Source organism: Mizuhopecten yessoensis, unplaced genomic scaffold (assembly GCF_002113885.1).
Source record: "Mizuhopecten yessoensis strain PY_sf001 unplaced genomic scaffold, ASM211388v2 scaffold11163, whole genome shotgun sequence".
Taxonomy (NCBI): Eukaryota; Metazoa; Mollusca; class Bivalvia; order Pectinida; family Pectinidae; genus Mizuhopecten; species Mizuhopecten yessoensis.
In genome coordinates, this window is record NW_018408911.1 from 26816 (window position 1) to 51490 (window position 24675).

Sequence of the window (24675 nt, forward strand, 5' to 3'; positions counted from 1 at the left end):
AATTAAACACTTGATATGTCAGACTTTTCTAGTATATCCATTTTCAGGTAATGAGATTAAGTCGCCTTCAAGCATCAACTAGTGAAATATTTTGTACAGTGACCCGACCCGTTAAGGAATGTGTATAGCACTTGTATTATGTACATGTACAGTTTTTAAAAATTAAGAATCTTTTGATTTGTCATCAGGCCGCTCTTGTCAAACATTATACAAACGTTCCAATAATAATCCTGACCAAGTTTTGTTATTTTTGGACCAATTAACAATCAAAGTTGGCCATCTGTCGTCTTATTGGTTGAGACATTTTAACTTCTTAACCTTCAGCATATCAAATGTTATCTCTTGACAAGGTAATACAATAAACAAATGCGTGATACAAGCTAAGTGAGCCTCTTATTTAGTAACCGTCGACGAGAGGAAATGTCTTAAATGTCACTGCTGGGATCTACAATAACAACATTGCACTTATTCTTGCATTAGTTTCAGAGCACATTAAAATGAACCTGTCAATACAAACCATTATTTCATATGACTATTCATGTATGAGAAGCTGTTTATCACCTCTAATTTCATATACAACTGTATAATATTACAATAATAATGAAATCTCGTGTTTTAGTATCTTATTAAAGTTAGTTCCTATCAAATATTACAAAAACTGTGATCTGATATTAATGAGACCAACTGTGACCACAATCTAAAACAAATACTCACGTTTTATAAGTTTTCTTTGTTTAATGAGATCCCAGTGCTATTAGTCATCATAAAGCTATTTATCTCAAAACCTTCTGTTTGTCTATTATTGATCAACAACGATCATGGAAATCGTGATATTAGGAACAAGACTTTGAATACAAGCTACTATGACAAGTTAACACCGAAGGTTGGGAAAACAAGGGTGTTACTATCAGGAAAGGGAAAGTTGGTGATAGAAAAATTACATCTCATGCTTATTTTACAGCCTATGATAAAGTCTTCCCTGTTGGTCATGTAAGTAAAATCTAGGTATGTAATTGATGTAGAGTCTATAGTGTGTGATAGTTGCACTTTTAAAAGTTTGGATGCCAGAAATAAATTACACTGCCTCATACAGCTGTTTTGTTTTTTCTAGGACTCATCAGTGACACTAGGGGCCAGATAGTTGTAAATCAAAGTTGGTCTAAACTCCTGTAGGTTTTAAATCCAGGAGTGAATATACCATCAAAACTATTCTCACACTATTATGTGTTAATTATTTCTTTAACTGCTTGTTACTTTGTGTTAATTACGAAACAATTTTCAACAAAATAGATAATGTCCAATCAGTACGTGGAGAGTTGATTTAGTCAAAAGGTCAAAAATCTACAAATCAAACACGTTTTGGAATCAGGAAATGGAAATTGATAAGTGGACCATATATACCAAAGCCTTCAAATTTACTTAACAAATCATGTGGAAACGTGGAAAATCACCGAATGCCTTTCCAAATAAATGGTGTTTTTACCGTAAAGAAATTTTAACAACAATAACTCTTCAAATGAAATGTCTCTTTACCGTAATCAATAAGATATACTGCCTGAAAATGTTGAACGTCACTTATATTCAAAGTCTTTTAACTAATATAAGTTAAGTTCTAACTTTTTGATTATTAAATAAATAAAAATTGTTGAACTTTAATTGAAATGGACATGTTACGGTTTATTAATTGTATTTTAGACCCTTGACAAACGACATGTGTTACAATGACAATGTATCAAATTCTGGTGTGATTAAGGCTCGGGGTATTTCACACAGAACAGATAATTATATATACATACAGGTGAGCGGTCACTCACCTGGTCACTTATCACCGCAGGTACTAATCACCATGGTAACCTATTCAGACCGCGCCGGCTAAACATTGTTCTGGTAACGTCAACATCTGTCAAATACCGTTACATAATAAATGGGCCGTGGTATTACCCTAAGCATGTTTACACTCGGACCTGCTCGTACATACATGTTTTGATTCTGAGTGGACGCCATATTGGATATAACGCAGTAGCGAGGTTACAACTTTGGAAGACGCTTACACCTTAGGAAAACACTGCAGGTTTGTAAATATTTGATTATATTTTGTTATATCTCAATGAATGAATAATTCTATATTTTCAATATCTGTGGTTTCACCACGGAATTAGATTAGACCGTTATCTAAGTCCGTGGTTTCACGAGCTCACCGTTGGCATTCATAACAATTGGCAGGAAAGTGTAAAAACCTGGCCTAGTTTGGACATTGTGATCGCTTCTTTAAAGACTCTTATCAATTATAATTATATGAACTGAAATTTTCAAATGAACAACCAATTCCTTTTTTAATCATTGAAAGACAAGTATCTATAAAGAGTAACCACACGGACCAGATACGTGTACGGTTTTCTCTGTTTCTCCCTCATTTACAAATATATTCCATATACATGTACATCTGAATTTTATTTTTTAAACATTATAGCAATTTTATATACCAACAGATGTTTACAGTCATCATTATCATATACAAATACATCTGTGGCATGCTATAAACATGTTTTCCATAAATTTTACTTGAGGCGTATACTTATAGAAATAAAACAATTTAAACTCATAATTGTAATGTATAGGTTTTATATGAGCGTACAACTGAAAAACAATATATGCGTTGTATTTTGATACATTTCATACGATTACTATATAACCCAGGGACGTGTGAATGAATTTACAGAAACGTATGCCTTGGCCTATTCGTGCCTATTGTTATTAGTCGTTTGAGGGGTAAATAAGGAACTTAGGTGAGGTATTTGGTTTGTATGCCCCTGTGCAAAGTGATCATGACTTATAAAGAATACTCAATAAATGCCTGTGGGTATTAATTATATCATTGATAACAACAGTTTTTGCATCTTTTATTATGGCCTAGCAGCCTTTCATTAAATGCCCGCGGGTGAAATATACTATTTATATACAATTTATATAGTCATTGGAATTAGACGAATGCCTTTGCGTCATACATAGGGATGTTTAGGAATTTTTTAAAGAACGGACGCAGATACAAAAGTCAAGTCAAGTACATTTTATTTAAAGTCGGTACATGGTTAAACAGAGCATCACAAGCCTATGCATGGAAGGCTTTTACAACCGACAATATAACGAATAAAAACGGGGGTAGCATTATATAAAACATAACAAATATGCAAATATATGACACTGTTAAAATACACACAGTGTTAAACATATTAAAGATAGGTAGTGTAGTTCCAAAATGAACATACATTCGGGTAAAAAATTTAGGCAAACAGTCAAAACAAGGTGGCTACAGTGCTCAATCCTTGATGATCATGGTTAATTACAAATTCCTACATAACTTAAAACATTCTTGAAAAACTTATCAAACAATGCCTTCAACAAATTACATAATTACAGCGCATATAAATAAAAACAAGCATATACATACAAACCAGATTTGAATTGAAATTACAAGAAATAAAACGATGTATTATAAGGAGCACATACAATTTACACAAAATAAAAGCAAAGCAACACAAATAGCGCATACAAATGATATTAACATACATATTTTACAAGCATAACGACTAACTAAAAGCATCGAAGCAGAATGGATAAAACAGCAGAGGCAGCAAAGGGAGGGAACTCATCTGCAAATCGCACAGTGGCAACAAGAAGAAATTTACTTTTAAAGTTGTGAAATCAATACACTTTTCTGCAAAATAGCAAAGTGAAACAACAGAAAGGGCGATAATCTTTCAGACAGACCAAGTAGCACAGACTGGATGGACAGCTACAATCATCAAGTTGTACTTAATTAATTGATAAACAGATTTAATAGCTGAATGATTAAATCTCATTATCTCAAATACAAACATAACTTGTCTATAGGATGAAAATGAAGACAAGAGACAAACATTTTTTTTTAGCAAAGATCAAGACACTAAACACTATCAAATAACCTAAAATAATTTTTAAAAAAGAAATGTGTTTTGCATTTGACAAAAATATGACACTTTTATATACATACAACCACTTCGTACTTAGACGGAGTTATGCGATATAAACATCGATAGATTCAATTTGTTAGTCTGGAAAATCGTAATTTGTATTTTATTTTCATTTAGGTAAACAATAAACTCTAGCCATGGAGCTATCGAACGATGTTTCGCCCGAGTCCTTGGACAAAATCCAGAAAATCGCTAGAGCCGAAATGTATGGCAGGACTCAACTATTGAAATTAGACAACAAACTTAGAGAAATCGACCATCGAATCCGGAAGCACAAAGACAATAAAACGTACAAATACACGCTCAAACAGAGGCGCAAAGTGACATTAGGTGTCAGGAATATGTTCGCAAAGTACGTCCAGAGGAAGAGCATTCAGGCCACGAAACTTGTCATACAAAGCTTCGCAGAGGCCATGATGTCGCGTCATAGAATGCGACCAGAGACGTCTCGTGATAGAACATCAGCGACATCTAGTGGTAGGATGTCAGCGACAAATAGTGGTGAAATATCAGCGACATCTAGTGATGGAACGGGGACCACGTAAAGGAATGACAAAGATTCTTCATTGAGCAAAATAAAGCATTCTTGAATTGAAACATAATATTTTACAACAAGCATAGATAAAGATATGCAATCGTATGGCGAAAAAAACAATTATCGATGTTTTATTTGTATGTGTTAAGTTTTCAAAATAATTGTTCAAAATAAACGTTCGTAATTGCTATAAATAAATGTCAATTTCACAGAACAAGGCCCAATATCACGAACGCTTGATCTACAGTCATACATCACAAATGGGCCTTTGTAGCTTACTAAATACTTAAGGGCTAGTTGTACATTTATTTCAATACTAGAAACATATATGTTTATACATTTTAAATGTAAATTATTATCTCATGATGATGATTATGTTTTAATTTTAACTCCAGGTGTTTTATCCAGTGTATATACATATTTATTATGTTGTTGTTTGTATTGTTATAGGCTGTCAATACTGCTATTATCGATGGTGCTGAATTAACCTCGTATATTAAAATATTGCCAACAATATCAAATTTTGTTTGTTTTTATGGAGATATAGGGTTTATCTGTGACGCTGGTCTTGTCAGAAATAAGTTACCCAACCAATCATAATGAATCAGTTGACCGACTTAAACCATGGTTTTGAGTTCCTGTGTTTTAAGTAGATAACGGTGTAAATCGATTTTCTGATATCTGAAAACTTTTCATAGTCACTGAAATATTAAGCAAAAATTAAGTTACTAATTTGGAAGAATATCCGAAATACAAGTTCCAAGAACAAAAACAAACAAAAACGACATTCAATAAAATCACACGTTGAATAAGGCAATTCAATGTTCTTTTGGCGTTGATTTAATTATCTAAGTCGTCATCACTCCTTATCGCGTGCACGCCCTCAGTGCTTTGTGCTTTCCATTTCTTTCGACTTTTTTTCAGATGAGAAAATGTCCAATTCATTTTGTTCGACGCCGCTTCCTTTTTCATCATTTTTGCTATAATCGATACTCCTTAGCCGTATGTTTGAGCGCTCAACGAAAAGAAATGTAGGCTAACAAGCTGTCTGAAGAAGATTTGCAATTCTCAAAATAACAAAAGTCAATCACTCTATCAAAAAACATGGGATCAGTACGCCAGATCTATATATATACGACAGGAGTTATGTTTAAACCAAAGTTGGGTGGAAGTTTTCCGGACAAGATGGGGTCTACGAACGAACAGATGGACAATAAATAATAGGTAAGAAACAAGCACATTCTTGTTACTTTGCTCTACTATGATAAGTGATATCATCTATCCGAATCGGTGTTACCTTGTAATGCATGAACTATTTCATGATTATTTATGAGTCATCTCCCTTTGTGTACCTCGGTATATCATACCTACATGCCTATTTTCTCTGCTTGAAACAGGACAGGAGTTATCACTTTCAGATGAACTTCTGCACGTGTAAGATGTAGCTGAGCACGTGTAAGATGTAGCTGAGCACGTGTAAAGGCTATATTGGTTATGAACAAAGTTATTGCCCCTTTGTACGTCTCGGATTTCCTGAAATCTTGAAATAGTGTAGGAAAACATTTGGTAAAGAAGGAATTTTCAAAAGATGAGAAACATAGCTTTCTAATGTTAAAAAGAAACGAAAATAAAAGAAAGTTAATGAAGTTTTCTAAGTAGGGAACGCTGGTGACACTGGTGCCAGGTTAACTAAGTGATTGACCGGGACATTGATCTGAGCATTATGGGACCCATAGTATGTAAGCTCCATTTCAACAATGCAAAACAGTCCTCAGATTTCTTTCTTGTGAAATTGTATAGTAATAATAAAAAAGAAAGAATTGGACATGATTTATTTCATAGTTAAATTATGTACTCATAAAGACTGGTATATCCTCTAGACATCTTCTATATTACAAATAACCACATAAAACCCACTCGTACAACATCGTTTTATAAACCCCGTTTTAAGTAAAAGTTTATCTGTCAGTTAAAACAAAAATTTAATTCAATGATCCAACATATTTATCAAACCCTTGTAATTATTGAGAGATAGAAAAAAGCAACATTAGAGCTTATGATAATATATAATATGTTACAATGACAATCCGTTAATCTCCGGACGCGTATAACATGTGTTACTTTACTAATCCGATTTTTACACTGGTTTTATGTAAGGTGTATTCTGAAACCATGTCTGAACTGAAAAAATCCACTGTGTTTATATATAGTATACGAAAGTTGTATGGTATTTAAAAAGAAACATTATGTTGTTATAACGACTTTTTGATGTGATTTTCGTTATAACGACTTAGTTATTAAATTGTGACTCGTATAGGCTTCCGTAATATATCACAGGCAATGACTTCCTCTCATCACATATCACGTGACCGCTAATCCCAGGTCATCATTACAGAATATTCGTCGCTATCGTAATCCGCTGGGTCTTTTCGGGTGTTTTGTTTGAAGTAACGATCATACAAGAGTTTGATAACGACGACAGCACCACAGATTAGCGCAACAACTAGGATAACGACAGCAACGATGATAGAGGGCGGAGTTGACGCTACATCGGAATCACCTGTAATATAGAGTAACAATAAAATTACATCTCTTCTAAATTACAGCGTATCTGATTGGATTAAGTTGATCACATGATAGGGAAATGAAACGTCACGTTTGGCTCTCTCCCACTCGAGTATCCATGAGCCTTTCTAAAAAAAAAATGAGCCAAAGGCAACACAAATAAATTCCGAGTGACTGAAGCAGACGACAATAATGGCGCGTAATCCTGATCATCTGATTTTCGTTGTGTTATTATTTGGTATACAACTTGGTGATAGGGAAACATGTTTTTTTTTTATTTCCCTTGGTTAATCATGTTTCAGACTTCACACTCGTGAAACATTACTAATCTCAGGGCAGTCACGTACGGAGAGTTCCAAACATGTACCACGTGATAATTATCGGTTAAGATAGAGGTAATTAAATAGAAGTACCTAAACAGTATTCAGGTATTTGTGCAACAGTTTAACATACAAACATGTTAAAGTTTCTTCGTCATGAACCGAGCATAAAATTGTAAATTGATAGACTTGTGTGATACGGATAGCCTACTTCTAATTTTAATAAATTTAAGAAGTTCACATTTCATATTCTTGATTGGCTTGGTTACGCACCGGATATAACAGAAATGCTTGTGTAATTGTTTTTCCAGTCGTTTTTAAATCCTTCGAGATCCGTAAAAGTTGTATTAGTGACACTTCCAGATTCAAAATTGTTCTTTGTCCCCACTTCTGACTCCACTTCCTCGAAACCACTTCCTTCGTACACCGTCACGTGACCACTGGAATCAGCCAATATGAGGCCATCTTCTTGTAATAGTCTAGCGTCGATTGGTCCATTATGCGTTGCGAAAGAAACCGGAAGCTATTAATATAAGATAAAGTGTTTAGTCAATGATATGAATATTGAGTTCCGCCGAATCACTCGTGGATATTTTACACCGGGAAAATTGCTTCAATGTGGTAAAGTGGTAAAGTTATATTTATAGTTAGAGTGGAAATGTTATCCTGATGCCTAGAGATGAAAAGTTATAGCCCTAGTGACACTACGACTGGTAAAGTTGTTCTAATAATAAGAATGTAAAATTTATACTAACATTACGAATTTTAAAGTTATACTAATGGAAAGAGTGGTACATTTTTACTAGCAATACGAATGGTAAACGGAAATTAAAGCTTAGAATGGAAATTTAAACAAGCAATACGAATTGTATAAGAATGGTAAATGTTTACTGACACTACGGCTGGTGAAGTTATACTCAATCTAAGAGGAGATATGTTATACTCACACTACGGCTGGGAAAGATATACTCAAGCTAAGAGGGGATATGTTATACTTACACCACGTCTTGTAAAGTTATAGTCAAGCTAAGAGTAGATATGATATATACCTACACTACGGCTGGGGAAAGTATACCAATGCTAAGAATGGTAAATGTTTAACTGACACTACGGCTGATAAAGTAATACTAATGCTAAAAATGGCAAATGTTTACTGACACTACTGCTGGGAAAGTTATACTGATGCTAAAAATGGGAAATGTTTAACTGACACTACGGCTGATAAAGTAATACTAATGCTAAGAATGATAAATGTTTACTGACACTACGGCTGGTGAAGTTATACTCAATCTAAGAGGAGATATGTTATACTTACACTACGGCTGGCAAAGTTATACTCAAGCTAAGGGTGGATATGTTTTACTTACACTACGGCTGGGGAAGTTATACCAATGCTAAGAATGGGAAATGTTTACTTACACTACGGCTGGGAAAGTTATACCAATGCTAAGAATGGTAAATGTTTAACTGACACTACGGCTGATAAAGTAATACTAATGCTAAGAATGATAAATGTTTACTGACACTATGGCTGGGAAAAGTATACTCAAGCTAAGAGGATATATGTTATACTTACACCACGGCTTGGAAAGTTATAGTCAAGCTAAGACGCGGTATGTTATACTTACACTACGGCTGATAAAGTTATACTCAAGCTAAGAGGGGATATATTATACTTACACTACGGCTGATAAAGTAATACTAATGCTAAAAATGGGAAATGTTTAACTGACACTACGGCTGATAAAGTTATACTCAAGCTAAAAGGAGATATGTTATACTTACCCCACGGCTTGTAAAGTTATAATCAAGCTAAGAGGGGATATGATATATACTTACACTACGGCTGGGGAAGGTATACTCAAGCTAAGAGGAGATATTTTATACTTACACTACGGCTGATAAAGTAATACTAATGCTAAAAATGGGAAATGTTTACTGACACTACGGCTGGGTAAGTTTTACTCATGCTAAGGGTGGATATGTTATACTTACACCACGGCTTGTTAAGTTATAGTCAAGCTAAGACGCGGTATGTTATACTTACACTACGGCTGATAAAGTAATACTAATGCTAAAAATGGTAAATGGTTACTTACACTACGGCTGGGAAAGATATACTCATGCTTAGAATGGTAAATGTTTACTGACATTACAGCTGGTAAAATTATACTGATGCTAAAAATGGTAAATGGTTACTTACACTACGGCTGGGAAAGTAATAACAATGCTAAGAATGGGAAATGTTTACTTACACTACGGCTGGGAAAATTATACCAATGCTAAGAATGGGAAATGTTTACTGACACTACGGCTGGGGAAAGTATACCAATGCTAAGAATGGTAAATGTTTACTGACCCTACGGCTGGTAAAGTTATTCTCATGCTAAGAATGGTAAATGTTTAACTGACACTACGGCTGATAAAGTAATACTAATGCTAAGAATGGGAAATGTTTACTGACAATACGGCTGGTAAAGTTATACTGATGCTAAAAATGGGAAATGTTTACTGACATTACAGCTGGTAAAATTATACTGATGGTAAGAATGGGAAATGTTTTCTGACAATACGGCTGGTAAAGTTATAATAATGCTAAAAATGGTAAATGTTTACTGACAATACGGCTGGGAAAAATATACTGATGCTAAGAATGGTAAATGTTTACTGACCCTACGGCTGGTAAAGTTATTCTCATGCTAAGAATGGTAAAGGTTTACTGACACTACGGCTGGTGAAGTTATACTCAATCTAAGGGGGGATATGTTATACTTACACTACGGCTGATAAAGTTATACTCAAGCTAAGAGGAGATATGTTATACTTACACCACGGCTTGTAAAGTTATAGTCAAGCTAAGAGGAGATATGTTATACTTACACTACGGCTGGTAAAGTGATACACAAGCTAAAAGGAGATATGTTATACTTACACCACGTCTTGTAAAGTTATAGTCAAGCTAAGAGGAGAAATGTTATACTTACACTACGGCTGATAAAGTTATACTCAAGCTAAGAGTAGATATGATATATACTTACACTACGGCTGGGAAAGGTATATTCATGCTAAGAGTGGATTTTTTATACTTACACTAAGAGCTAATATAAATATTAAATCATAGTGAAACATCTAGACGTACTGTTGTCCGATTCTTCCCAGTAGCCAAACAAACTGAAATAAGCCCAGAGAAAGTGTTAATTATACAGGTATTGCAAAACATGTATTTTAAATACACTTAAATACAATATTTATATTGCAAATGACCTTCGAATATATAACATGCTTTAACCCATTGTGGTCCCCTTTGACCCGCCAGCCAGTGCCATGAATATCTGAATATTGCAAGCCAATAAATATAACATTTATTCAAGGAGCAATGTCGATCAAGAATTTCATAAAATTTGAAATACAAGAGTGATATCTCATTGAGTATATAATTTATCTTATATATGTTAACAAAAAAAAATAAAATAAAATGTCATTTCACCAATGCACGCTATGTTGGTCTGTACACTGCAGTTAACACCATGTTATCACTACCTGTTTGTCAACAATGTTTTGAATTTTGAATTTTGTACCGTCGTCCAAATATATGTGACATGTACCTTGTTTATTGGTTATATTTCTAGGTACATCGTAAGTTCTTTTCTTATGGTGCAGACAAAACAGTTCCAATGACACTGACCTTGTCCTGGAAATGGCTATTTATAGATGGTAATTTACCTTGACCTTACCGTTATTAAATGTCCACATAGACGACTTTTCCGATGTCGATTGAATGTTTTCTTACCTTTTAGACGATCTTGACCTTGTCGACATATCAATGTACGCGATTTCAGATATCATTGACCTTGTAACATATTGCTGGCTATGTTATCTGACCTTGACCTTGTAACATATTGCTGGCTATGTTATCTGACCTTGACCTTGTAACATAGTGCTGGCTTTGCTATCTGACCTTGACCTTGTAACATATTGATGGTTATGTTATCTGGCCTTGACCTTGTAACATATTGCTAGCTATGTTATCTGACCTTGACCTTGTAACATATTGCTGGCTATGCTATCTGACCTTGTAACATATTGCTGGCTATGTTACCTGACCTTGACCTTGTAACATATTGCTGGCTATGTTATCTGACCTTGACCTTGTAACATATTGCTGGCTATGTTATCTGACCTTGACCTTGTAACATATTGCTGGCTATGTTATCTGACCGTGACCTCGTAATATATTGCTGACTATGTTATCTGACCTTGACCTCGTAACATATTGCTGGCTATGCTATCTGAACCTTGACCTCGTAACATATTGCTGGCTATGTTATCTGACCTTGACCTTGTACCATAGTGCTGGCTATGCTATCTGACCCTTTTAGTTCCAGTGTCCTTGACCTTGTCAGTATATTGATGACAAAGTTTTTGACATTTTGGATGTTCTTGACCATGTATATCAATAGTCATCACGGTGCTGTGACCTTTCTAATGACCTTGACCTTGTCAAATGAAATTAATTTTGCCATTGTTAGTTCGACTGTTTCCTGACCTTGTCAAAATAAATCTGCTATTGTGTTCCACCATTTCCGCTGGCTTTGTATCGTCCTCCATTTCACTTTGGACAGCTTATCATGTCCGATTGTATTATTCACAAGACAATGACAGATTTTTCAATCCCTTTCAGATGAATTATGTTTATAACAAGAATCGATCAATACCCATATATGATTTGTATGTACAGGAGACTGTCACTAACTGTCCTTATTAGCATATCATTTACAAATTATGTAAATCATGTAGATGATTTTAATAGGCTGTTCATAAAGCGATAGCATGGCCTGTGTATTGTACATCAAGTTAAGGAAGAAAGCGTACATAACATGCGTCCAGTACGGTGACTTATGGCACTATGAATAAATATCTCAATCAGAGTTTTGAATTAAATTACAATTTCAAAATAAATGGTGATCAAATGAAGCTGTAAGAAATGTTTTAACCTACCAGTCTAGAAGTACTTCCTCAAACGACTCGGTGTAAGCAGTCCGTTAAAAACAGTTACCAGGAAAGATATGATAAGCATAAATGACAGGTATATATGCTAATGAGACAAATGATTAATTGAAACATTGCAGACGTCTGAGTGAGTCAATCGTACCGGGAGACATTCGCATGTTGGAACTAACTTCATTTTTCATAATGTTACCACTGTACAGAATACATTCCCATGTAGGGATGCCTTGGATTAACTTATCATTCGTTTTGTCCAACAAAAGTTAATCTTGACAAGCATCTTTTGTGGAAATAATACAACCGGCGCTAGTAATTGACATTGAATCATTCTATGTTGTGTCAAACGCCAAGGTCATAGAAAGAGATAAAAAATAAAATAAGATTTGCACTTTCTAAGATCAACCAATGTCAAGATCACAGAAAGAGGTAAAAGTGTATACTGGTTAATCCAGAACAACTGTGAGTATTACTACCAGTTACAGTATTTTATTTTAAAAACGCAATCTAAAACTTCTGGCCTGTCATAATTTTCAGCAGCCTCTTGCAGATCTAACCCTATTTGGTGATGTTTTTTGATTTACCTTTCAGAAAGGTTTTTAAGGGTTCGCTCTCTGTGTAACTTATCTGGAAGTCTGTCATGGAAAAAACAGTTTTCGGAGATTTTTTTGCAGAATAACCTCTCCGGTCACTGTCAAAAACAGAAAACAACCATTTATGTCATATTTCATATTTTATTACAAAATATTTTTGATGCAAAAATGCACCAACTGGTACAACATATAAAATGTTACAACAATTTTGGAACAAACTATAGGGAAGAAGGGGAGAGCAGCCTTGTACAAGATTTGGTAAGACTACTTGCCCTTATCCTCTCATCATGGTTAATATTTTATTGAATTTTGACAACTTTGGGTGAAAATGAAACTTCAATGAAAATGATAAATGGGGGTACCATAATGGATTATCATGATATTGGCCAACGGTGAGCCCCTGAAATTAAAACAGGTAAAAGAGCACAAAATCAATTTGAAATAAACATTACACCCGAATAGCATTAAATGCTAAGGGGAAACAACTCTACAAATAATTTTGTAATTGTAAAAGATCAAGAGTTTGAAGACTTCAACAAAAAATACAGGTAATTAGCAGCTATGGTCCCTAATTTGAAATGGACATTAAATAATATTTTCTATTCAATGATGTAAAGGTATAATTTATCTTAATGTATATAATCTTAAATATACATTTCATAGCTCTAATAATTTTACCAACAAATTAGAATAGGATCAACTTCATTTCTTTATTTCATCAGAGACCTTTTGAAATATTTTGAAATTCATAAATAAAATTTCTAGAAACAACACATTTGCTTTCCTCTTATATAATCTATCTTCACATCCTATACAAAATATATCATATTCTATAATTACAGAATATGAAAACTTTTTAAGAATTTCATAATAGCACTATAAATTTTAAGATATTCATATATTTCTAATGTACTATATCACTAAAACATAACCTGTAGTCCAGGTTATCAGTACAGAAAACTTCTGTCTGGAGCTCACTTTCCCCAAGGGAGATATTTCCCTCTCAGAGTTTTGTGAATTGCTACTGGAGACACTGGTGGACCCAAGGTATCTACACTAACAACCGGTTCACTGCACACAGATCTCTATATAAAACACATTGCACAGCGTTACACCTTGGTGTAGACATCTAAGACCAGGTGTCGGCTGTCCAGTTAAAACATATGTTAGATGTGATGGTATATTTGTTTTGACACATGAGCAGCCCAAGGTAAGTGATTATGACGAAACATTCACAGAAAGGAATGAGGCCAGGGCGGGGCAGGGGTGGGTGGGGGTAGAAGGAAGGTTTGGAGGTCGGTATGGGAGTGTGGATAAGGGGAGCTTAAGAGGAAAGGGGGGGGGGGGGGGAGAGTTTGGATAAATTGTTCAGAAAAGTAAGTACTAGTTATTTGTTCTAATCTGCTTATTGCCTCATGATCCCTCAAAATCATGTGAAATTCACCCATACAGACATACCATGTACCAGGCCCATGTTCTGGTGAGAATTAATAGGGAAAAGGGACACTACATCAGCTACAGTATGAGTGTACATAGGAGAACTGGCTGAAAAGGGCGATGGAAAGGGAATTAACAAGGGCGTGGAAAGGGAATTAACAAGGGCGTGGAAAGGGAATTAACAAGGGCGTGGAAAGGGAATTAACAGGGGCGTGGAAAGGGAATTAACAAGGGCGTGGCAAGGGAATTAACAGGGGGGTGGAAAGAGGAGAGGGTTGGTGAAATATGGAAGGAAGAGAGGATGTGGAAGGGGAGTTGAGGGATCTTAATGATGGGATTGGGAGCAGAAAGAAGATTAGTGGTTCATGAACTTTTTACAATAATAAATATGAAGCTGAATTCTGATGGCCAAAATTTACAAAACTTTCAAACTGAGGTAGTCAAAACTGAACCTTTCACATATAACATGTACAAAGTCCACATACACATGCTAAAAGTTGATATTGATCATAGTATACATAATTAAAACAAACTGGGCTGGGGATAGACAGGGGCTCATATACCCACACATGTGCATGTACACATGCATAATGTAGATAGCAATACATGGAACAAACGGGGGAGGGGACAGAGAGAGCGGAGCTCGTATCCACACTCATGTGAGGACAGTATCGCACAGGTCACAGAAAGTCATAGTTGTTCAGGAGGAAAACGGACAAAAACGGCTCAAGGACAAGACTACCAACAGTAAAACTTCGATATAGTGCCACTCATTTCATTTGCTACCTCCCTTACTGCTAAAATAATTCATGGTCCCTATATATCCCCATCTAAATATCTCCAAACCCCACTATAATGCCTTTTCTTTTTTGAAATGGTGACAGTATAACAAGGTTTGACTGACAGTCTAGTTTTACATTATTTCCTAACAAAAGATATAATATAAACATTAAAATAAAAAAATCTTTAAAAATTTACATATTTCTACTCCTTGTACATAAACTTAAGACTTGCTGTCCCTCTGTTTTTGGCCTATTTACTTGGAAAAGAAATCTGAATATAAGATGCATAGCGTAAAGTATAATTGATTTTGTTCAAGCTTTAAAAGCAAACACAATACAATGAAATACCGGGGTTTTCTACATACAGAAAGCAAACTGAAATATCAGAAGACTACCATAAATTATTTCATCCTGAATTTTTAACTTTACTTCACATCACAGACGAACCCACCCAATAGATTCTCCTCCGGGGTATCAAATGCATAGACAGGCAAAATAATGATAGGCAACAGACAGCTGTTATAAAATTGATTTGTTGATACACATTTTAAATCAAAATTTTCAAATCATACAACAAAGAAATTAATTGAGATATTGCTTTGGATTGAAAGAGACCTGAAACATCACCTGTGAAGTTACATAGACACACATTACACACGATTTTACGACACAATTGATGAAGAATTCTGTTCTTGTTATAACATAACGGGGCGCTCAAGTGGACCTACATTTGTTGCTTCTGAGAAAACAACATATCATACACTTGTTATTCTGTAAAAAATTATTTCACATCCAATTCGATAAGTAGCTAGAGACCAGCACTTTAGAAATTTAACAGGTTGTTTAAAAATATCTTCTACGCAATGTAAACCTCTGTACTCACATGCAGTAGATATGCAAGAACTTACTAACTTTAGACCAAAAGTGTGATTAAAGTGGAGGTTTACACCTGAGTTACACCTTACATGTGATCAATCATAGCTTAGATTGATAACATTGTACATAATATTTTTGATAACCTGAAATCGATTAAAACATATTACATTGAATATCTGTATGTGAACTTAAGTAGTAAAACTTTTAAACAGTTTCAGGTAGACTAAAAAAAAGATTTTTTTTAAATTAATTCATTTTTTAAAACTGATCAATTTTTCAAAGACAAGTTACCATAATACATCAACTGTAATATAGACTGTATCGAATAAAATGTTGATGTCCACCGATTATTCATAAAATGTCTAAAACATATAAAACTAGAAAGTAAATATCTGCAAGTATAAAATTAAAAAAATTCAAACAACTATCTTTGGAACTTTAAAAATCCATTCATCACTTGACCTATATCATAATTCTAGTTATGTGACAGACAGACATGATAACCCACCGAGGAGATAACTGTCTTTATATCGAAGTTATCCAGCCGTACCTTACAACTGCCTTTTACCATCAATTAGGCATATGCCAACATCTTGTTTTAACATATTTGACAGAGAAAAAATAAACAATCCACTTTCATTATTAGTGCATGTGAGAAATGTTTGCAGGATTATTTTACATAAGAATTGTCGACTCCCAAAATTGTGTCGTTATACATTTGTAATTCCAAAGGATACCAGTCTAGTTATCTTCAATACAAAAATTTATCAAGATGCAAAAGTATGGAATGAAAAAAAACCACCAATAAAATATTTGGTTTAAAGGTACGTTTTGATTTGGCAGTTGATAGATTATAAGTTCGTCTCTTTCTTTCCCTAAAACTCATCAACATAAAGCCACAATTTCACAATAGCTGTCTTCTCGACCTCGCTACACTTGGCAATTCACACAAGGTAGGTAACACAAGTTCAGGCACAAATTACATGTTAATGAATTATTCAACGTGAAACCAAACAATTGCACAAAGAAAGAGATTTGCATACATAGGTGGAGCAGGGAGACATAAGATCATGTCGCCAGCAACTTGCATAAATATTCAGCAGTTTCATCCTTACATAGTGATACAAAACGAAGGGGAAGCAACTGTTAAATTTGACTGCCTTTCCCTATTTATTTACATATCGCATATCCTTTTACACAGGATCCCAACCTTTCCTAAAATAAACTCTTGCAAGTTGATTTAAATACATGACCCATGTAGATTTGTTAGGGGAAGAAAAGATATGAAGTCTGTTGCTTCATCAGCTCATGAAAAACACCTTCAATCAATAAAATAAAACATTTTACATGGATTTTTTAAAATTAGCATATCTTTTGTTTAAAAAGAATACTTATAGATTTGTATACTTAAAATAGCACTATTTTATAAATTTTAAAATTAAAGTAAAAATCATTTTCATCTTAAAATCCTATCTGGCTGATGAAGATACAAATATGTAGAATAGAATCATGTTCATTAGTTTGTAAACTACTGTAAATCCCCTGTCCCTTCAATCACCATTTATGAATATTAATTTAACTTGTCCCCATTGTAAATGTAAACAGAGGTACAATAGCATAAACCTGGTTTTAAAATCTTATATCTGAATTAAATGTGATCAGGGGAGACAACCTTTACACTCCACACAAAAGGTGGCATGCCATCTATGTAACGCTATTCCATACTGACATGACATTACTAAAACTTACTTGTCAACCTTTGGTAAATATAAAATGACCTGTTTTGTCAAGTCAACTGTCCATCTGCTACAGAAGAACATGACCTGATTATACAGGATACTGCACACATCATGATAAATAAACATGCAAAATCAACGAATAACGACCCCCTCGTAAGACAATTCCATGCATATTTTGGAAGATTTTGCAAGGAAATGGTTGATATCTGTTAGTTTTCAGTATTCAGAGGAAGATTATATAAACTACTTACATATTTTTTGCTGTAAGAACAATTAAGATTTTTCTGCCATTTCATTCAACAATATATCGTGTACAAACCAATATGCCCAGATAACAATTTTAAAAGTTTTCCTGAGATCCTTTTCAAATGAACTTTGTCCCAGAGACAGAAGACATTTCAATTGTCCTTTGCTGCTAAGCCATAAAATTTGTAATCAAGACTTTTGGTCCAATTGAAGGTTTTACAAATTTACAACCTGAATGTCAACAGTTATGAGCCCTGGAACACATCATCACAAAATCATAAACAGTTTTGTTTGTGGAAGTCTTTGATTAAAATCAACACATGGAACCCTATCAACAGTGGTTGGAGTACAGAAGCTGAAAAGTGATCGGTTAACCCCAATCATCGAGCTTAGCCACAACTCCATTTGTTCTGGAAAACCTACTTTAGGCCTTCAAAGTCTTTCCTGAAGCCTTCAAGAAAAGTTTCTCAGATCATTATGTGCCCTTCCAGCGAATTCCTGCCATTTTATCCTGTGAAACCTTATGTATCTGGCAATTGTCATACATCCCAAACACAGGGCTAAATGGCTAAGGGTTACCTCCCCTGACACTATTTAACTTCAGTTTATGTAATCTGGTTCAGGCTGTCATCACATCTGTTGTCAGAACCATTGAATGTCGGGGCCAGGAGGGTAATCACATTATACATTTACTCTTTAACACAATCCACCTAGCCGATTCCCACAGCTAATCCACATGATCCAGGCAGCCTTTCCACAACTCATGAGATTCTATCAAAATGTATCATTTCCTGACACTGTCTCCCCGACACTGTTTTTGTGAAACATTTCCACAGGAATACGGGCACATGGAGATTTTCATCACATTACGAAACACAACGATTTATAGTACTTTTGCTGGCCTTGATAAATTAATTTAAATAATGAAATTACATATTTAATGAGACTGATTTTCAGTGTGTGTCCACCATATGAACTTGAACATTGGCTATGACATTGTTGGGTAGCTCCGGTATGGGAGTATTTATAATGGTCTGTGGTATGCATGTTTGCTCAGGTATGGACTGGTGGCAGCCCGACAGTCTCGTAAGGGGCGGAGTCGGGCTGCGACTCCGCCTATAGTTACTTGGGGGAGGGGGTAATATGGGGTTTTTGGCCACAACTGAATAAGGTCCAGGCCTATAGCGGTCCTTGCCAATGATAAGAGGTTCCAGGCAGGGAAGACTGGCATGTTCACTGTCCTCGTGTGGGGTCATGGTACTGTAACCATGGTCACTGTCCCCACCAGCAGGGCGGCGATATGATGTATTCACACGGTACGGTGACACACTGGCAGCGTTATCAAATGTTGCTAACACAAAATTTGTATGACCTGAAACACAAAAATAGCAAAGTAAATGATCAACACTTAAAAATACCTCTCAAGATTTTTGTCACTCCTAGACAGGTATGGATAATGGTTCCCCTGGCCTGGACAATGACTCCTAAACTTGGGAACTCCCAGTTCTATGCTAAGGATTAAGATATTTTTTACTGTGAAATTCTCAATATCCTATTTTTCTAATCATTTACAAAAAACTTTGTCTAGAATACCCGACAACAGGGAAAGGAATGTCCAAACATTTGCCCAGCATACTTGACTACTACAGAATTGTTATTTTGGTATTTTTTCTACTAAGAAGAAATTAAGGAAAACAAAGTTTGTACCTGAGCCTGGGTCGTCCGTAGGCTCCACCTCCTCCGCCTCGTAGTACTGGGACATGCGATTGGGGTTGTCGGGGAGACTGGTGATGTACTGGTGGGAATCACGGTGAATGTGGTGTCGGTAGCAGTACACACCCAGAGCCAGCACCAGAAAACATCCCATAATACCCCCCGCCACTGGCCCCACCGGAGCACTCTTCACTGGATGAGGGGGCTCTGTATAAAGCAGCGCTGAAACAAATTATCACAATTTTTTGTAATTACACTTTCACACAATCTGATATGCTTGTTTCTGTTTAGTTTTTGACATCTTCAAAACTAGAACATAACTGTTTCTGTGAAGAATGTTTAACACTGCTATCTGAATAGAAGAAAAGCAACCACCATATACATTTACGATAAGATTCTGCCAACAATGTGTCTCACCTTTTATCTGGTCACCATAAGGTGTCTGAGCACCCTCAATGCCACCAAAACACACACGCTGGTCAGCACAGTAGGATTCCTTCAGGGGAGTTAACCCATCCTCGGCCACCTGGCACCACTGACATCCCATCACTCCAATACACGTCCTGTAATCATTATACACCAGGTAACGTTTAATCTAATTGGTCCATCCAACATTAATACACAACATATCAAATTTCTTTTCACCGAAAAAACAATAACTGCTAAAGAGGGAAGTTTTAGATACCCCCAGCTTAAATCACACTTGATAATCTTCTAAACACAAGAGTCATTTATACCTATCAATTAACAAAACAAGTACAGGGGCATGCAAGACACTCATACATTAAAACCTTTCATGCTGATAGACACAATCACCAAAGCCTGTGCACCTATCATATGGAAGCTATATAAAACTATAACCTACATTTTACTGGGGCGTTCTGTACACAAGGGCCTGTGGCAGGGCTCCAGGTTTTCCATTAGTTCGACATCCAGTGGAAACAACATCTCGGGCTCTGGATACCGGGGACAGCTTGGGTTCCTGTAAAGACAAATACAGACTTTGTAACCCACAAACTCCACATGAACAAGCAGTCAGATATGCTACCTTTACTTTTTTCATTGAACAATTCCCTCACTTTTACTTTTCTTCTGGGTATTTTTTGCACATATTTTTTTTACAGATTTCTTTTACTATGTTTTTGCTGAATTAATTGATCTATGATTTTATGTTTTACTAGTTAATATGTACAGATATATTTCTTTGAGGTAGAGAGATGGGTAGATACTTACATGTCCTCTTCCTTGAGTAAGGCACCAGTACAGAAGTTCATTGCCAGTGGGCATTCACACGGACACTCACACTCGATCTGTTCCATCCTGTTGCAGTTTAAGCATAGCCGGTCAAACTGTAAGTAAAACATCAGTTATACCACACACATCAACAACCTGTTTATTACACATCCTGCCTTTTCTTAAGTTGATCGTGACAATTTAGATTTTTTTTTGGGGGGGGGGGGTGTTGTTATGTAGGCTCTTGAACTGGCGTAATTGTACCCTGAAAGAGACACACTTTGGTATTTTGGCTAATATTAATGAAGGATAAACAATCAATATCAGCAGAAAAGAAGACATATTTCAAATATCAAATACTTTTTAGTCAAACAGGGTTAAGATTAAATTTCCTATCCGAAATAGCATTAGTTTTGATAAAATAAGACTTTTAAAAATGATATCCAAATAAACAGCGTCGCATGGCACGTAAATCGGGAAATTTTTGTTTTTGTCATTATTCTTACCTTTGAATTGTCCGTGTAATGATAATCAACAGCCAATAAAGCTTACATACAATTAAATTGTCATAAAAGTATTATCAAAATAAAAATTGTACATTAAAAAGTACTTCTTTGCATTGAATGACAGTTTCTTGGGCCGTTTTCCCATAAGTGTCCGATTTGGGTACAGTGACGGTAGAGGATAGCATTGCATTATAACATATTCCCAAAAGGACACCAACTTACCATGCTACAAGGACAGAAGGCAGTGGCCGTGTCACAGGTGTGGTTCACTATGGCAATGAAGGCATTGGTACCAGGAATGTGCGTTATCTGTGAAACCATTAAAGCATGATATAAGTTATGATCTTAATAACTCTAGCACTTTATATAATAGAATTGGGCTGACACTGTTCCCTACATAGCTTCGTATTTTAATTGCTGTAAATTTTTTGTATAATGGAGTATCCCAAGTCTCAAAGATAGTGAGGATGAAATAATAGCACTCCAAATTTTACCTATCGTACAACATGAAACTTTTGTTCACAGATTTACGATTTCAAAGATGTTTTTGGATATTAAAATATAAAAGGTTTGAGGTCAGAACAATAAAACAGATACATATACATGTACGGCAAAACTATTTGTGGATCCAGTTTTATTATGACTATATTAGTTATTAATATTTTTGAATTTTCTCTAAAATTACATCAAAACTGACATAATTCAAATATCCTAAATGTCTTTAACAGAGAACAAATCAAACAGACAGGCCTGTATTTTATGAACTGAGAATACATAGTTACCATACCTGATAACGAGCGCAGTGCTCTCCGTGAACTCGGTTTGTAAGCACACCCTCAAGACTGGTGTTGAACTGTAATTAATACACCTCATTTAGATATCATTGTAGTAAAGTTTTCAACCTATAACATCATTTTTTGAGTTTTTGTTTGTTACGTTTCAGTAAAATTTTAGATGACGTCGTTACATCATAGTGACTTTGTTACATTGAAATCTATTTTACTGAAGTTTAGACATTCTAACTGGAGCTACTTATTGAATTCTTAAAGACCCATCAACACAGAAAAGATCTTTAAAGCCAATAAAAGGTAGATAATCTTCAATCTCTAGTATGAAACATTTCCTATTGAGTACATAGAAAATAATTGATCTCAATGGTTTTAAAGATGACAAAACATGGGTTTGAAGATTTATGTACCATCATGTTACAGGTATGCTGTGTATTGTTTTGCGCACCATCATGTTACCAAAATGTTGTGTATTATTTATTACCTTGTAGAACCTTTGGACTGTCCGGTCATTGTATCGGTTACAAAGTTCCTTCCTCACAAAGTGTTCATGGTTTAGGATGTCGTTGGCCACCAAGGGTTCCTAAAACCACATAAAAGTTTATCATGAATTAAAATTTGTCCTTATGTAGGTATCTCTCAAATCAATGGAAGTGAAATTCATCAACTGAACAGTGAGGTTATAAATGATAACCACCCCTATCCCCTTAAAATTTGATAAAATAAGAATCCCTTTCCTGTATTCTAAATTTGAATGTAATGAAATACTTCGTTTGGCTTTTGAAATTTCAAAATTCCACCATACATTGAAATTCTATTCTGTGTTTACCTGGTGAGTGATGTGCTGCTGCTCCACTGGACCTTTACCATTTGGCTCGATCAATGCCGGATGGGCGATCAGGTACCCAGTGTCGTCCATAACAAAACACCTAGAACCAGATCAGTATATATCATCATGTGATAGGCATTGAAATCATTTAGAATCTTTGCAAAGACGTCATGCAAATACCACCCTTTTATTTGTTCAATTATGTGCACATTAAATATTGCTTGCTTAAATGTATAAAAGTGATTGTAAGCCTTTGTTTTTTGTTTTCACAATTTTAACCATTACTATTATCCATATGTTGTAAAGCGCTTTAGAGTAATTTTACAAAATATATAGGGCACTATATCAATGTTGTATATTATTATTATTATTATTATTATCATTATTGTAACATTTACTTCTCAGATGTATTTAGGGTATGGGCTCTCTGTATACAAGGATCAACAATAAAGGCTTGCCTAACTATCGATACTAAATCAATTTATGGCCAGATAGGCCTTAGTTTCTTTGAACTTACTTGACTGTTGGATGGCGACACATGGGGATGTTCTCCACCAGTAGTTTGTAGAAGTATCCCAGAGTAATGTCCATCCCCATCACCCCAACAATTGGATCTGTGGGGTTGTGTGATGCACGTCTGTAACAAACAACATATCATTTTTATATCAGCAGGTTTTTCTAATACTTCCAAATTTCATCACTGCAAATCAGTGGACTGTTTTCCCCACAGAAATTAATTTGTGTAAACAACTAGCACGTCATTCAAATTTGTTGAATCTGTTCAAAACATAAAATATATTGGGGTCAAAATGCAAATCTTACATGTAGTATATTTTCCAACAAGTTATGAAATCATTCACTTTAGTTGAATGTTCACGAACATAGATTCTAATTTATCATTAAAACACAAGAAACACATGGATACATGTAATGTTGGAATAATCCTCAATAAGATCCATTTCAAAATTTTAATGTAATAAATAAAAATAACAAGAGGCCCATGGGCCTTAACGGTCACCTGATATATTTATACAGAGAGTTGATTTCGTTTTTAACATGAACAGAAATATTATTCAAGGTGACAAAAAACAATAAAACCACCTTATTCAATATCAAGCATACAGATTTCAGACTAAAAAGGATTTGAAACTAGCACCTCTGATTCTAAACAAGGAACATGAAGAAATTTAGCACACTGACTCCCTTGAGCCCCACCCTACAGCCCTTGGGGGTAGGGCTGGCTCAAAATTTTCAAAGTATCAAACTGTCAACTCAAGGTTATAATTCCAATCAAGTTATTAACATGTAATATTCAAAGTATCATTTGCCATTATAAACCATAATACTTTTGCCCCCCCCCCTCCTTCCCCAGGGGGGTTAACGTGAGACCCTAGGGTCATAAACCCTTAGACCCTTCCATCTATGAAGAGTATTTGATTCTACCATATCTGGGTCTTGAGAAGAAGATTTTTGAAATTTCAGTCAATTCAACCCTTTTT

The 24675-nt window shown here is 35.1% G+C and overlaps 2 protein-coding genes and 1 long non-coding RNA gene across 3 annotated transcripts in view; 1 reads left to right on the forward strand and 2 right to left on the reverse strand.

The window, feature by feature from the left end:
* The first annotated feature begins 1880 nt into the window (after positions 1-1880).
* LOC110467165 lies at positions 1881-4618 on the forward strand. Its single transcript, XR_002464821.1, has 2 exons — positions 1881-2071; positions 4128-4618. It is a non-coding gene; the product is annotated as an uncharacterized LOC110467165 (long non-coding RNA).
* A 298-nt stretch (positions 4619-4916) lies between these two features.
* Positions 4917-12509, reverse strand: LOC110467164. The gene is made up of 4 exons (XM_021524126.1): positions 12429-12509; positions 10521-10601; positions 7704-7953; positions 4917-7105 (listed from the first exon to the last, which is right to left on the reverse strand). Exons 2-4 carry the CDS (start codon positions 10557-10559, stop codon positions 6918-6920), a joined length of 477 nt encoding a protein of 158 aa, XP_021379801.1. The 5' UTR covers positions 10560-10601; positions 12429-12509; the 3' UTR covers positions 4917-6917.
* Positions 12510-13154: 645 nt separating this feature from the next.
* Positions 13155-24675, reverse strand: part of LOC110467152 (VWFA and cache domain-containing protein 1-like) — a 58810-nt gene continuing 47289 nt past the window's right edge. Inside the window, exons 21-30 of the mRNA XM_021524100.1 lie at positions 23694-23813; positions 23177-23276; positions 22832-22930; positions 22347-22412; positions 21782-21868; positions 21054-21169; positions 20686-20802; positions 20238-20383; positions 19815-20042; positions 13155-19479 (exon numbers count right to left, since the gene is read on the reverse strand). Coding sequence (XP_021379775.1) covers positions 19061-19479; positions 19815-20042; positions 20238-20383; positions 20686-20802; positions 21054-21169; positions 21782-21868; positions 22347-22412; positions 22832-22930; positions 23177-23276; positions 23694-23813 — 1498 coding nt within the window. The 3' untranslated portion in view covers positions 13155-19060. The remainder of the gene's footprint in view (positions 19480-19814; positions 20043-20237; positions 20384-20685; positions 20803-21053; positions 21170-21781; positions 21869-22346; positions 22413-22831; positions 22931-23176; positions 23277-23693; positions 23814-24675) is intronic.

Excerpts from the sequence above, each read along its gene's own strand:
- LOC110467164 (XM_021524126.1), bottom strand. The coding sequence starts at position 10,559 with ATGTTTCACTATGATTTAATATTTATATTAGCTCTTAGT. Across the intron at positions 7,954-10,520 it reads TATTTATATTAGCTCTTAGT|CTTCCGGTTTCTTTCGCAAC; the intron begins GTAAGTATAAAA and ends TTATATTAATAG. Across the intron at positions 7,106-7,703 it reads AAGCATTTCTGTTATATCCG|GTGATTCCGATGTAGCGTCA; the intron begins GTGCGTAACCAA and ends TCTATATTACAG.